This window comes from Leptodactylus fuscus, chromosome 1 (assembly GCF_031893055.1).
Source record: "Leptodactylus fuscus isolate aLepFus1 chromosome 1, aLepFus1.hap2, whole genome shotgun sequence".
In the NCBI taxonomy this organism is placed as follows: Eukaryota; Metazoa; Chordata; class Amphibia; order Anura; family Leptodactylidae; genus Leptodactylus; species Leptodactylus fuscus.
In genome coordinates, this window is record NC_134265.1 from 129,630,381 (window position 1) to 129,646,588 (window position 16,208).

Genomic DNA, 16,208 nt, shown 5'->3' on the forward strand with positions numbered 1-16,208 from the left:
CTGTCACCAAATGATCCACAAAACCCATGTTCATCGCCTTAGCAACCCATACCCTAAATCTAACCATAACACACAAGACCACATAGAACCTTAAATAAATAAATAGTTTTCAAGAGTTGTTTCACAGTCCTGAATCTACAATGGTTTCCTAAACTTTTTTTTAACCACTTGTCTCAGCCACCTGGGAACACAGACTTCATATTATATAGCAATAACAATGGGAACACCTTAGAAAGTTCAGCATTTATTATAAAAAAAATAAAAACACACAATTTGAATATTTAAATAACATGAATGTACAAAATAGCAAGTATTTTCCAGGCAGAAGTGCATTAAATTACAGCTGTGTTTATTTTGCCTTTAAGGCTGACGCTCCACGTTGCAGATTTTGCTGCAGTTTTTGAGCCAAAGCCAGGAGTGGGATGAGCAGACAGAAGTATATGAGCCACCTAGATATTTCACATTCCTTTTTGTAGCCATTTTTTGGCTTTAGCATAAAAAAAAAAAAAAAAAAAAGCGCTGCGTTTCTGCAACGCAAGGTCTCAACCCAACAGTTAAAAACTGGTTAAAAAAAAAAAAAAAGAACAGAAGTTTGTATCCAACACAAGATTCACTAGTCAGATAGTCATGTGGCCTAGGAGCAAATGAACACAAAACAGTGTAAAGTCCCTTAGAGGTCTTTAGTGAATCATGATGTCTGGCACTGAACTCCTCCTCTTGGCCTTTCATCCTCATGGTAGGCCTCTCCTCTGTACGCTCTACCATGTTCTTTTGGATCAAATTCAACAAGTTCAACAACTTCCATGTCGTCAGTAACCATTAGTTCTTCTCTGGGTGGAAGAAGAGCTTCAAGAAGTGGGAGCTTGCTTGTTGGAAGCCAATGGTTTTCTGGGAAAGTCACCTATAAGGAAATTAACAGGGTGAGACAGAACCCATCATTTTTGAAATTTCATATTAACTAGCATATACCCCTCTCTCACAGGCCACGGAGATTAACTCCTTCCGCAGCAAGGAAGGGCAGGTCGCTTCTTTTTTCTGCGAGCGGAACAAAACCGCTCATGGAAAAAAGAACGGCTCCCATTGAAGTCAATGGGAGGCCTTTTTTAAACCAGATTCTGAGGCAGATCCAACATCAAAATGCGGTCCAAAAATCCCTGTGTGAACCCAGCCTAACTTTCTTAGGTTACCTTGTGCAGAGGTTTTTTTTTTTGTTTTTTTTACAGGGCCAGATATACTTTAAGTGATATCATTGGGACGAATGTCTGATGTTTTGATCAGTTGTTATTCAAATTTTTATGAGACTCAAAATGTTGAGGGGAAAAAAAAAAAACTAGCGCTTTGATTTTTTTTCTTGCTATTGAGAAAAATACAGGGATGTATAATTTGTTTATGTATTTGCATTCTAGGAAAATGGAGGCGATTTGAATTTTTGTAAATTTTTTTTTTTTTTTTTTTTTTTTTTAAATATAATGATTTAATTTGCCCCCTAGGAGTCTTGAATCTGCAATCCTTTGATTGCAAGTTCCATACACTGCAATACAACTATTACAGTCCATGTGAAATTCACTACATAGCTATTGGGATATAATACAATGACAAGCCATGAAGCCTTTATTAGGCTACTGCTGTCAAGGAAACAGGACTGCTCCTGCGATCTCACCATGTGCGAGCTGTCTTGCACTGAACAATGGATCAAAATTTTAAGGGGTTGTCCCATCACAGGGATCCTATGTATACTGCTTGTTAATGTGAATGTAAGACTTTTCCTAAATACACTGCTTCAGCAAAACTGCTTTGTTTGTCCACTATATTACTTTATTCACTTTTTTTTTTTTTTTTTTTTTTTTTTTTTTTTACACATCCCTTGACTTATCTGCCTGCTTCCAGGGGAGAAGGAGGAGGGGCTAAGTGCACGGGAGTGAGCCTGGAGGGGGGGGTAGTTTACCCTTTGGGGGGAAGGGGCCGCCAATACAGACCGGCATCCGCTGTAATAGAGAGGTGGATGACGGGGAGTGTAGACGCCGGCACAGATGCCTGCAACATCGCTATGCTTCTTCCCTGCATGAAGCCAGGAGCGATGCTGCTATTCCGGTGGGGGGTGGGGGTGGGGGGGCGCAGAGGTGCAGAATAACAGCATCGCTTCTGCCGCTGCTGGCTTCATGCAGGGCAGAAGCATAGCGATGTTGCAGGCATCTGTGCTGGCGTCTACACTCCCCGGCATCCGCCTCTCTATTACAGCGGATGCCGGGGCTGTATTCGCATTGTGCAGGCTAGACTGGTCTCAATATCTATGAGCGTGCACGCAGGGTCAGCGGCATCTCGCCGCTGGCATTGCATATGTAACCCCGCCCACCAATGACGCAACAAAGCAGGAAGACAGAAGAATTTACAGCAATGAAGACTGGTGAGTATGCGACGTGGGAATACCCCTTTAACTTTGGGTGACCAACCACACCCGCAATCAGATTGAACTCTGATCAGAGTTATGTGCTAATATTAATTTCAGTCAAATTTAATATATGAAAAAAAAAAAAAAAAAAAACTAAAATTTTTTAGGGTGCATTCAGACTACGTAACGCCGGGCGTGTATGAGAGCCGTACACGCCGGCATTACGGCAGACTGCCGAACACTTCCCATTCACTTCAATGGGAGCGCTCGTAACAGCGGCGTTTACGAGCGCTCCCATTGAAGTGAATGGGAAGTGTTTGGCAGTCTGCCGTAATGCCGGCGTGTACGGCTCTCATACACGCCCGGCGTTACGTAGTCTGAATGCACCCTTAGAAGGTTTTTGAAATTTTAGTGTGACTGTTAAGGGGGTAAACTGTTGTGGTGTAGCCCTCACTAAGTTTGTGTGTAACTAAAAGCAGGTAGTAAACAACCTACTTACCAAAAACTGGATGATCAGAAGACCTTTCTCGGATGGGTCCCTCTGCAAGGGCATTCCTTCATTCTGAATGCATTTCAGGTGCCCATATTTTATGACTTCTCCTAAAATAAAATATGTTAAACATTTATAATCAGTATTTCTAGCAATGTAATCTACCAATTTCAAAAGTTAAAGTAAAGTACCGTATTTTTCGGACTATAAGACGCACCAGACCATAAGAGGAGGAAAATAGGGGAAAAAAAAATTAAGCAAAAAAAAAAATTGGTAAAATATTTAATAATCTAATAATATAATATTTCACCAATGTAAATAGAACTAGGGGTTTTCGGACACAGGGATACCAAATGTGTATGTGTTTCAACAGTAATGTTTTTGTTTTATATGTATTCTAGGGATATGGGGGTGATTTGATGTGATCTATATATACACACAGTATATGTTGTTTTAATTAAAATTGTTTCATGCTCTTTGTGCACAGGTTTGGCATCCATGGATGGAAAGAGACACCCTGCAGTGAAGCTATGCAAGAAGAGAAAAAGGGGCGCGCCAGACGGGTGAAGGAGGTGTGGTTTTTTAAGCAAACTTGAAAATACGCCTCTTTCACCCGTCTGGCTCGTCCCTTGCCTCTCAGATCTTGCTCCTGCAATGAAGCCACACAGGCAGGGAAGTAGAGGCGTGCCAAACGGGTGAAGGAGGCGTGGTTTCAAGCTTGCAGAGAAAACCACGCCTCCTCCGTCTGTCCCGCCCCTCCTTCCCTGTCTGTGTGGCTTCATTGCAGGAGCCAGATCTGAGAGGCAGTGAAGGAGGGGCGGGCCAGACGGGAGAAGGAGGCGTGGTTTTCTCGGCAAGCTTGAAACCACGCCTCCTTCACCTGTCTGGCCCGCCCCTACTTCCCTGCCTCTCATATCTCGCTCCTGCAATGACGCAACACAGACAGGGAAGGAGGGGCAGACCAGGCAGGCACCATGCTGCTCTCCTATTGATTCGCACAGACGGGACACAGACGCTGCGCACGCTGCATTCGGACTATAAGACGCACACACATTTTCCTCCCATATTGTCTTATAGTCCGAAAAATACGGTAAATAAGAGATAAGAATAACCTGCTCTAGGCAATCTCTGATTAATGTTGAAGGTGTTGTCCAAGATTATTTATTTACTTAATCCATCAAGAGAAGGAAGTCTTGGAAACAGCCAGGCTCTAGCTAGGGTCCTCAGGACGTCAAGGCGTCAGAGAGACAAATAGACCCGTTTGCTGATGCTTGGGGTCTGGGAAGAAAAATGCTAACATAATATCCTTGATGATCTTGAAGGAAGAAATCACCAGAGAAAAGGTGGTGGAAGAGGGACAACCTTGTCCTTGTAGAGAACCACAAGGGGAAACTTATAGGACAGGGAAGCCAGACCAAAGACCCTACGGATAGCCACCAAGAAGGAAACCACGAAGTGAAGAGAGATCTCTCCAAAGGAGGAGCTTGAAGCACCTCAAGGACAAGTTTAAGGTCCCATGGGATGAAAGTAGGAAGGAGAACAGCGTGTGCCTCAGCAGGAAGGTCTATTCAGCAGAGGTTGGAAGACTAGGGGACTTATGAAAAGGAATGGAAAGGGCAGAAAACCTGACTCTTAAGAAAAGAAAGACCAAGACCTTAATCCAGACTGGAATGGAGAAAAAAAAGGGATTCAGGGCGGAATGAAGGAGAGCAGATGCAAGTCATTACCCCCTCACCAACGTACATAGGCCTTCCATGTACAATGAAAGATCTTCTGAGACTGGGGTTTTTGGGCCTTTATATGATCTGGACAACAGGCTCTGAAAAACTGCATCACCTAAGGAACTCGCCTTTAACTGCCATGTTAGTAAATTCAGCTGAAGTAAGTAGAAGAAGAGGTTAAGGAGCATCCTCTAGCAGGAACATGAAATCTGTACATAGGCTTGGCGGGGCCAATCTGGGGCTAACTGGATGGCTGGAACCCTCTCGGTCTTCAGTTTCTTGAGAATCAGAGAAGAGGAGGAAGAGGGAACCGGTACAGGAGATGGAAGGCCGAATAGGAAGTTACAAGGGTGAAGGTGGCTATTTCCAGAGGGTCCTGGGACCTGGCTACATAGTACAAGAGACTGTGGTTCAGGCAGGTGGTGAAGAGATCTATGTCGGGACCACAAATGTAGCAAGATTTTCTGGAGAAGAGACCATGTGCCTGAGACAAGATTTCCTCAGCTTAGGTAGCCTGCTGCCCAATGGACTGATAAGACGCTCTGACCAAAGAGAGCGGGAGGCTTCTAGCAAGGCCACATGGCTCCTGGCCCCCAGATGCTTCAAGCAGGCAACTGAGGTGGAGTAGGAAGTCTGGACTCTGACTGGATGCTCTTGGAGGAGAGAGATCCAGTGAAACAGGGGCCAAGAAGATGGCCCCCAGTTTCAATCTGGAGGAGGTCTCTGCTTTAGACCACAAGCCCTGAATAGTCAAGGCACCAAAGACCACTCCTCAGCCAGAAGACTGGTGTTGGAGGTATCACCTGCCAACAGAGGGGAAGGAGGATTTCCCCTAAGCGATTCCTGAGGAGGAGAGCCATCAAAAAAGCTCTTGGCGAACCCAAGAAGCAGGAGAAACAAGCGGCCAAGGCTGGGCGGAGACTTGTCAGAGCGTGCCAGAATTGCCAATTTCGGAGGGCGAGAGTGGAACTGAGCAAAAAGGAACAGCCTTGAAGGTAAAGACCATCGTGCCCTAGGCTTGCAAGCAAAACCAAATAGAGTATGGATGGTTTCTTCAAAGGCGGGACACCAGATCAGAAAGCCAGAATCTTGGACTCAAGGAGGAAAAAAGTATATTGTGATCCTTATATGGGGCTCACAATCTACATTAAAAAAGAAAAAAAGTTCATCTTGGAGGGAGCTTACAACAGGAGTTTGTTTAAGTACAGAATTAGGGCAACTCCTCTGGAACAGTGAACAATGACGTCCTGCTGCTTAAGAGTGGAGATGGCCTGAAGAAAGGTGGCTGCTCAAATGGGGGAAGAAGGCAAAGAGGACAAGAAAAAGAACCAAAACAAAAAAAAACACACACAACAAAACTTGTTTGGAACAGAGGAGGGACTCGATTGGATTAGGAGGATGAGAACCCCCAAGTAGTTTATGCTGGCAAGCCAGATCTCCAGGAAGGAGATCAACGGTCCCCCCCCCCCCCCCACCGAGGAGCCCTGAGTGAAGAAAGACATCAAAAGAGGGCTTGCAAGAGGAAAGACATGGTCTGCCAGGCAGATCCAGGCTAGGAGAGAGGGCTGTGCAGAATGTAAGTCCCAGGAAGACTGTCCTCTGCAACGAGAAGTTGGAGCCACAAAAGGTGTGCAAACACAAAGTGGCTAGGGTGCCTCTGGGGGAGGAAAGAGTTTCCTCTTATAGCCTCAGAGAAGAGTTTGTGTAGTCTCTACCGAAAAGCCAACCCTGTTAGTCCTGAGAGAAGGGAAGGGCCACGACCACCTTAGAGGTGGATTCAGAATGCCATGAATGGATCCAAACAGTATGGCAGATTGCCACAGTGTTAGCGGCTGCCTTGGCAGAATGGAGAGCTGCTTCTAGGGAAGCATTAAAAAGGTACTGAAAGCATTCAGGATTTGAAAGACGAGCAGCTGCTTGGAAAGGGACATCACTGGAGAAACCCTAATGGAGCTGTTTGACCTAGAAAATGCAGGCCTTGCTAACTGAAGAAACAACAAAGGAAGGCTGCAGGGAAGAGCCAGCTGCAACAAAGGTCGCCTTAGCGACTTGAGCAAGGGGAGAATCCATCCTCAGTCCAAAGGATTGCTGAGAGAGGCTGACTTGCTAAAGGCAGGATAGTAGCTTGTGAGAGCCTAGCTATCAATTGGAGACACGCTGATCTAGAAAAACACGTCCGATTTCCAGAGGAAGGATAAAGCCATTATTCATTCAAAATGTGGTAAAATGCCCCAAGGTTAGTAATGTGCCATTACTTGAAAAGATCATTTTCTAATGATAGACTCCCTTTAGAGCAGGGATAGGGAACCTTCGGCTCTCCAGCTGCTGTGAAACTACAACTCCCAGCATGCTCCATTCACTTCCATGGGAGTTCCAAGAACAGCAGAGCAAGTATGCATGCTGGGAGTTGTAGTATTGCAACAGCTGGAGAGCCGTACGTTCCCTACCCCTGCTTTAGAGGATTAACAAAGTTCCCATAAATCCCCTTCAGAACTGATAGACTTGTAAGCCTTCTGACGTTCAATATTAATTTAAGGATGAGTAAAAGTTAATACCAAATTTATGCTAAATTAAGTTAAAATCTATAAGTTTCCTTCCCTTTCACAAATGAGAACCCCTTTTCTTGGTATCTAAAAGCCACAACTCCACCACTCCCATCTGAATGCATATCTAAGTGATATGCCATACAACTACTTGGTGGGAAAGCTATAAGGTAAAGTGGTTATACAATTGTTAATATTTGGCTCCTACCAACCTGGAAGAGATGTGAGGAGGAGAGTTCGTCCATCCAGTGTCTCTATTGTTTTCTTGAACCCACACAAAGCTTCTACTAGTGAAATCTCCATCTTCATTACCAAGTTATCATCTTGCCTTTGGTACACTTCATGTTCCTTCTGATCCAACACAATGACAACATCTCCTGGCTCTAGACCTGGTTCTTGATCTCCTTCCCCATGGAAAACAATTTTCTGTCCATCTTTCATACCTGCCAAAGGCATAATTAGATTAGAAAGATATCTCAAGATCTACCAGTGGAAAAACTAAGCAATTACCAGAAAATATAAAAAGGCACTTTATTTACCTTTCTTAATATGAACTTCAAGAATTTTCTTCTCACGTACAACCTTTTTTCCATTACATTGTTTGCAGCGATCTTTGGCGTTAATACGCTCCCCCTCTCCATGGCACTCTGAACACATTGTCTGAATTTGCTGGACCATCCCTGGTCCTATTTGCTGAACATGAACCTGGACACCACGACCTTTGCAGGTTGTGCATTTTTCTACTGCTCCTTTCTTGCCACCACGACCTAGAAGGAAAGTAAGACACATTGGCGCAGGCGAAAAATACTCAATTTAAGTCCATACAGAATGCAATGCAATGTCAAGAATTACCTTTTGGCAATTTCTAGATTAGCAACACATGATAAAATCATCCGATAAGCAGCAAATATCAAAACATATTGCCAATAATATAAAAAATTACTTTAAAGAAAAATCTATTACAATTGCAATTATTATATTGTCCCACAACATTTAAAGGGGCTCTATCAGAAAAATTATGCTGTATGAGCCCCACATATGCGTGAATAGCCTTTAAAAAGGCTATTCGGGCATCGCTAATGTTATTTTACCTCCCCCCCCCCCCCCATTTTAAAATAAAACCATAAAAACATATGTAAATCATACCTATCTTGCACGCTGGGCGGTGATGCACGTTCTGACGTCTTCTGGCACGCCTTCCTCTTCTTTCGGCGATGCCCTCCGGTCCTGGTTCTTCCCTGGCTTCATCGTCCTCTTCTTCCGGCGGCATTGGTTCAAGTCCGGCACGTGCACAGTAGCACTGCACAGGCTCCGGCGCCATTTCTCTCAATGGCAGTTCGCAAGCGTACTGCGCAAGCACAGTACGCTCGCGTAGTTCTAAGGGGTACTGACCATGCTCAGTATCCCATTGAGAACTGCCACTGAGAAAAATGGCACCGGAGCCTGCACAGTAGAGCCCCGGAGAGAGTGCTACTGCGCACGCACCAGATATGAACCAATCCCACCGGAAGAAGAGGACGATGAAATCATACCTAGAGCCAGGATCGGAGGACATCACCGAAAGAAGAGGAAGCTTGACGTTGGACCATGCATCACCACCCAGCGTGCATGATAGGTATGATTTACATATATGTATGTTTTTATGGCTTCATTTTAAAACAGGGGGGGGGTTGTGTAAAATACCATTAGCGGTGCCTGAATAGCCTTTCTGAAGGCTATTCACGCATATGTGGGGCTCATACAGCATAATTTTGCTGATAGAGCCCTTTTAACCTTACAGTTGTGTGGAAATAACTATCCCACTTGTTATTCCAACATGGCAGAGAATGTAGCTACAATTGCATGGTTCCACAGAAAAATGGCCGACGGACACACGCAGTCGACGCTTTTGGACGAAGAGGAGAGTGAGAGGAAAGGTGGGAGGCAGAGAAGAAGACAGAGGCTGTCACTGGAGAGTTTTCAAGCTACATTAGGGACGCCCCCAGTGCTACGAGAAAACTCATTTACATAAGGAAGAAAGATGATATTTCTAAGGAATGGCTGCGCGGATCAGAATAATAAAGGTAAGAGAAGAATAGCCTTTCTTAAAGAGGACCTTTCATCAGATCGGAACATGCAGTTTTATATACTGCTGGAAAGCTGACAGTGCACTGAATTCAGCGCACTATCAGCTTTCCCAATCTGTGCCCGGTGTAAAGCGCTATCGGTCCCGGTTACCATAGCGCTTTACAGTCAGAAGGGCGTTTTGACACTTAGCCAGGGACGCCCTTCTGCCCAGCAGCGCCTATCGCGCTGTAGAGTGTGAGCGGAGACGAGTATTATCAGGAGGGGAGGGGGCGTTCCTCCCCAGTCTTAGAGCACAGCGCAATAGGCGCTGCTGGGCAGAAGGACGTCCAAGGCTAAGTGTCAGAAACGCTCTTCTGACTGTAAAGCGCTGCAGTACCGGGACCGATAGCGCATTACCCGGGGAACAGATCGGGAAAGCCGACAGTGCGCTGAATTCAGTGCACTGTCAGCTTTCCAGCAGTATATAAAACTGCCTGTGCCCGATCTGATGAAAGGTCCTCTTTAAGGCTATTCCTACGTGTATTTAGTGTAAAAATGGTATTCTAATGATAGAATCCCTTTAAGATTTATGGATTTTTTTTTTTTTTTATTATTCTGACAAGTATGCTTCTGATTGATAATCGGGGGACATGATTTAATGAACAAAAGTCCATAGTACCCCCCCTCCTCTGGGGTTATTTGAAATGAAAAGGAAATAAAATCATTGTCAGCTGCACTAGTTTATATCTCTAAATCCATGTAGGCTACAGCCAAGATTCCTGACTTTAAAATAAGAAAAAGATTGTGGTGTTATCCCCTGTGACTCTAAAGTTAGAGCTTTTTAAAGTTGGTGTCCTTGTGCGTGTTCTGCTTGGGGTGAACAATAATGCAAGATGTTCAATCACTAAACGGGACCTGCTCATAACTGTAGGTGGGGGTTAATATGCAAAATGTTCTAGAATACAGATGAGATTTTCAAGTGATGAAGCAGATTTTCTTTAGTCATATCAGCCATCATCTTATGGCTCATCAACATGGATATCTTACCTTCACATTTGTCGCAAATTACATTCTTCTGTAATGCTAGCTTCCGACTTGCACCCTTATATATATTTTCTAGTGATACAGTTAATTGGTGGACCACGTTTTTACCTAAAAATAAAAGATGAATTAGGCAATAGTTTTCAAGATTTGTACAAATACAATGGCAGATGAAAGGTTCAAAACTGACAGGTCAGCTGCCTGATAAAAATGATGTATTCCAGTTTAACATTTATGAAAAAAGGCACAGATGTCAAATGTTGTTGGGGGTGTGACTGTAGAGACCACATTTGCAGTGGGGTACAACTGAATTAAATGGTGACAGATCGTCATAGGTACATAAACAGCTACAAAACTTCCAACTGGGGCTGGGCAATTAATGCCCTAAATCAAAATCATAATTAACACAACATTTTACCTGGATTACAATTACCGAACAATTATTTTTTCTTTAGGACACTGCTGATTTAACATACCACACCCTCTATTGATATGCCACAGAATTTTGGTTATCAATGTATCAGCAACACTGATTTGACAGCATACAATTAGTGACAGATCCTTTAGCCAGTGCAGTGTGAGACAGGATGGTATGGATGCAAAATAATTGAAACAATCAATGTAAGTTCACGATTAATTGGGCCCTACTTCCAGCAATCTAACAATTATCACTTATCCTATGGATAGCAGAGCAATGTTTACAACTGGAATACCCTTTAACTCAGCAAAGTTTGGGTATTTAAATATGGTCACTGCACAGGAATTGAATAGTCCCCACTGCATTGGGTTTCTATTTTGCCATGAATCACTGGCTATCAGAATGAATTCCAGGGGCGGAGATCAGCCGATCCGAACAGCACGCTCCATAGAAATGAATGGATGCACCTGGTACTTCCGCTTTGACGGCGGCCGGCCGCTTAACCCCCCGCGTGCCGGCTACGTCCATTCATTTCTTTGCGGGCGTGCTGTTCGGATCGGCTGATCCGAACAGTACTCGCTCATCTCTAATAATAACAGATCTCCGCCCCTCATCTCTAGTTACTATGACAACCGGGAGTCAATTGAGGGCTCCCAGGCTAGCCATTAGTAGACTTCTATTACAAGCAACATGTAATAAGAGTATGGATATATACTATGCATTGTATTAACCCATATGGTGAAGGGGGGAAAGGGGGGGAAAAAAATAATCCAAAAACCAAGAAGTAACAGGTTAAATCACCCCATTTCCTAGATTACATATAAATGTAAACAAACAAAAGTAAAACACATTAGGCATCCCCAAGTCTGAGTTAATCAGTTGTAATATTACCTCTCTTTTCTCTGTTCATACGGCCACCTCCACCAAAAAACATATCGAAGATGTCCATGGGAGAGGAAAAGTTTCCTCCACCTAATCCTCCTTCTTTAATGGCCTGTTCTCCACCTTGGTCATAGAGGTCTCTCTTCTTAGGATCAGACAATACCTCATAAGCTTGAGAGATGAGCTTAAACTAGAAAAATAGGTAAGATTCAATACAAGTCAAGCAAACCGAAACATAACTACTTTTGCTATAGGTTCAAGTAGTAAAAGTTTTTCCATCATACTTATAATTCATTAAGGACATGGTCACAAACCACAAATCCCCATTTTTCATAACTGACACGATACTTTATGTGGTAACAACTTTGAGATGCATTAAAGCAGTTGGCCACTTCAGAAGACTGAATTTAGCGCACTGTTTTCCCATAATGTGACCCCGGTGAAGAGCTATCAGTGCATTTACTGACAGCTCTTCACTGTCAGAAGGGTGTTCCTGACAGTCTAGCTGGGAACGTCCCTCCTGACTGTCTGTCCTCAGCGCTGTACTGTACAGGTGCGTTCCTTTATCGCCCAGCCATGACGCTGAGGAACACCCCCATAGTATTAGTCTATGGATGGGTACAGTAAGAAGGAGGGGGGCGTTCCTCATTGCTCAGCATCATGGCTGGGTAGTAAGGAACGCCCCCTCACAGTACAGCACTACGGAAAGACGGTCAGGAACGCCCTTCTGACCTTGAAGAGTTCTCGGTAAATGCACCGATAGTACATTATGGGAAAAACGACAGTGCACTGAATTCAGCGCACTGTCTGCTTTCTAGCAGTATATAATACCGTATGTGCCCCGAGTACATGAAAGGTCCTCTTTAAGCCCACATTACAATATACATTTATATGTCAAAACTGTTGCTTACCTTTTCTCCTTCATTGGGGTTCTTGTCGGGATGGTACTTCAGAGCCAACTTTCTGTATGCCTTTTTTATTTCATCAGGTGTGGCATTTGGCTTTACCCCAAGGGTATCATAGTATCCAGTCTCCTTCACCATCCTGGCTGCCTAAAACATAGTACAGCAATGGTCATTATGTAATCTTTTACATACATTCAAGAAAACATAAAGGTACTGCCCCCCAAAACCCTAGCAGTAGTATAAAAACACGTAAAGGAAACCTGTCACCTAAATGTGAAACAATAAATCAGCAAAAGAGTCTAACAGACTGGTACCTGTTAAAAGTCTGGTATCCCAAATATCCAATAGCTCAACATAAAGCCTATTCTCTGGGTTAAAAAAACAAAACCAAACCCAAAGCTGCTAGAACTCATTGAAGAAATGCAACACCCCTAAAGTCCTTTTCCTGTCATTTGCATACAAAGGATAATTATTACAAGAATGGAGCAGTGGTGTTTAGTTTATATCTCAATTTTGCGCTGACAGACTCCCTTTAAAGGGAGTCTATCACTTCCCCAGCTACTTTAAATTGTTCCCAAAGTGCTGTATGTAGATGCTGTTAGCAGAATAAAATTGATACCTTTTTTATGTTTCAGAGCCCCAGTGATGTATAGACAAAGCACTTTTATTCAAATGAGGATTTTGGAGTACAGGGGGAGTTTTCTGTTTTCTTCCACTACTGAGCACTGCTGCATCATCACATAACGCACCCATCCTGCATTAGGCTTCTCTTCAGTGGCAGTGTGGATTGATTTTCTCACTGCCCAGAGGGATGAGCTGAATGCAGGATGGGAGTGTGTAGTGATGATGCAGCAGCAGCGCTCAGTAGTAGAATAAGACTCCCCGTGCACTTTAAGATTCCCATTAAGTCCGGGGCCCCACATACGCTGAAGGCTCTGCCTTAACAACAAGTGGCAGAGCCAACAGTGTATGCTTAGTGGCCATCTTCATTATATTCCTACATGAGCGTATTGTGCTTGTGTATGCCGCATGTGCAGGATTTTGATCTCGTTGAAGAAAGCATGGGGTTGTCCCATGAAAAGCATCCCATCTATAATGCTAGTTTATGTGGATTTAAGACTTTTCCTAAATACATTGCTTTATCAAAACTGCTTTGTTTGGTGGCTATTTTAATTTATTCACCTCATTGTTGGCACTGCGTTTCTATAGCCACTGGGCTTATCTGCTCATTTCCCAAATGACATAGCTGCCTGCTCTCAGGGGGAGAGGGAGGGGCTGACAAGCAACAGAGCTCCTCAGGTAGGGGAGGGGGGAGGTGAGAGCTCAGGGATTACTGTGCTGTTTATCTTCAGCTTTTCCACTTATCAGCCAGTTTAATTGAATTTAGCTGATAGGGGCTGAGATAAGGAGTCTGTTACCTTTGTATGTAATGTAAGCTGACTCAAATCCAGCTCTGCTACATCAGTTTCCACATTAGCTTTATACTGTGGTAATGCATATACAACCAGTCCCTCATTACTAACTGCAAAAATAGCAGAGCAAGTGAAACCCCGCCCACCAATATGCCGAGAAATCCAGGAACTGAAGAGAGCACAGAGCCTGGAGGCTACAGAACAAAAGTTATGGGAATACCCCTTTAAGTGCCTGATCTGTTAGGTACAGGGACTATCATTGGGGATATGCATTTTAAACTAAGGACACGTTGGAAAAGCCTTTAGAAAGGCTATTCTACTCCTACCTTTGGTTCAGTCCTAAACTATCCCATTTTTTAATTAAATCACTTTTTCCATCTATGAAAATAATGCTCTGCTCCGAGCACAGCTTCATCATGACTTGCCACCTCCTGGGCCGTTGCATCACGCCTCCTGAGATGTCCTGGTCCTCAGTTTTGCTTCTTAAAGGGGTTGTCCCATCACAAGGATCCTATCTATACTGCTTGTTAATGTGGATGTAAGACTTTTCCTAAATACACTGCTTCAGCAAAACTGCTTTGTTTGTCCACTATATTACTTTATTCATTTTTTTTGGGTCACATCCCTTGACTTATCTGGTCATAAGTCAAGTGATGTGGGGCCACACGGTGGCTCAGTGGTTAGCACTGCAGCCTTGCAGCGCTGGAGTCCTTGGTTCAAATCCCACCAAGGGCAAAAAACCATCTGCAAGGAGTTTGTATGTTCTCCCCGTGTTTGCGTGGATTTCCATCCCATACTCCAAAGACATACTGATAGGGAAAAATGTACATTGTGAATCCTACGTGGGCTCACAATCTACATAAAAAAAAAAAAAAAAAAGTCAAGTGATGCATCTGCTGCTCTGAGGGGGGAGGGAGGAGGGGCTAAGTGCACGGGAGCGAGCCGGGGGGGGGGGGTAGTTTACCCCTTGGGGGGAAGGGGCCGCCAATACAGACCCGGCATCCGCTGTAATAGAGAGGCGGATGCCGGGGAGTGTAGACGCCGGCACAGATGCCAGCAACATTGCTATGCTTCTGCCCTGCATGAAGCCAGCAGCGGCAAGAGCTCCTATATTGAACTGCGCAGGCGTTGGAAGTTAAACCGCATCGGAAGACAGAAGAGGCAGGGTTGCAGCTGAAGATGGAGGTGGCGCTGGAACAGAGCTCTCGGGCAGCAGTGGGGACATCCCCATCGCCGTTTGAGCGCTGGGGCCCGCCCTCATTGCTGCGGAGAGCTCATTAGCATACCGGTAGAAAAAAAACGGTATTTCTAAGGAACGCCGCAGCGGACACCACGTCTAAAGGTAAGAGACGAATAGCCTTTCTTAAGGCTATTGCGATGTGGTAATTAGAAAAAAATGTGGGTTTGGTGGTAGAATCTCTTTAAATGCAGGTACACGTGATGTGAATGTGCCCCTATATATATGTTTATTTAACCCCTCTATAGTTTAACTAACTAAACCCCAAACAATTGATAAAACATCAGAGGAGCTCTAGAAACTGTAGAGTTTAGCCTGATAATGCTCTGATGTAACTCCAAAAGGGATGAAGTGATGGCGAAGAACTGGAATAACATAAACTAAACGGCTCGAAACTCCACCGATGAACTACAAGTCGCAGGCAAAACGCATCCATTCCAACTACCACATACGATTTATTCCAAAACAATACATGACAGAGCATGCAGCATTACCGCAGTGTCCTGTGCACAGGTCCTCACACAAATATCGCTCCCACAACGACTAGTCCTTACAGCAGCTCAGCAGGGTCCCGGCCACCACTTCTAGGATCCGCCGCAGTTCTCTCCTGTTGTCTGCAGGAAGGTTTCTCATTGGCTTAGGCTGCCGGTGCAGACTTATATAGAGAACTATAGCCCCGCCCCTTCTCAGCTAGAAGCTTCTCGAGCGCTTTTCTATGGGGTTGCTCCTTCTTTCCAGAAAGCTCCTCGGTTGCTCCAGTTACGAGGGTTGCTAACCACAGTGGGCGTGGCCATATGAGAGCTGTCACAGTTAGGGAGGCGGGAAGGGGGAGGAGCCGGAGCTACTGGAATATTCCGTCCTGTCCTGTCATGTCTTATAGCGGCCTGTGTAGTCACTTGTAGTAGCTGAGGTGCCGGAAAGACGCGGACGAAGTGTAATGGAGGACGGTGTGGGCTGTCAGCAGGCAGTTTCTGTCTGGAAGCTTATGTTATTAGGGCAGCGTACCAGCTCAGTATATAAATATATGGGCCCTATAGTGCTAGAATGTGACAGAAAGACATTGGTGGTCTTTGTATTGTATGTAAGGAGGTATTCTGTGTTTTTGTTTTTGTTTTGTTTTTTTT

The 16,208-nt window shown here is 44.4% G+C and overlaps 1 protein-coding gene across 1 annotated transcript; it reads right to left on the reverse strand.

Moving 5' to 3' along the window:
* Nucleotides 1-273: 273 nt before the first annotated feature.
* On the reverse strand, nucleotides 274-15,688 carry LOC142208591 (dnaJ homolog subfamily A member 4-like). The gene is made up of 8 exons (XM_075277200.1): nucleotides 15,579-15,688; nucleotides 12,442-12,582; nucleotides 11,540-11,720; nucleotides 10,237-10,341; nucleotides 7,683-7,910; nucleotides 7,356-7,586; nucleotides 2,889-2,989; nucleotides 274-901 (listed from the first exon to the last, which is right to left on the reverse strand). The coding sequence occupies exons 2-8, from the start codon at nucleotides 12,571-12,573 to the stop codon at nucleotides 689-691; spliced, it is 1,191 nt and encodes a 396-aa protein (XP_075133301.1). The 5' UTR covers nucleotides 12,574-12,582; nucleotides 15,579-15,688; the 3' UTR covers nucleotides 274-688.
* Nucleotides 15,689-16,208: the final 520 nt, after the last annotated feature.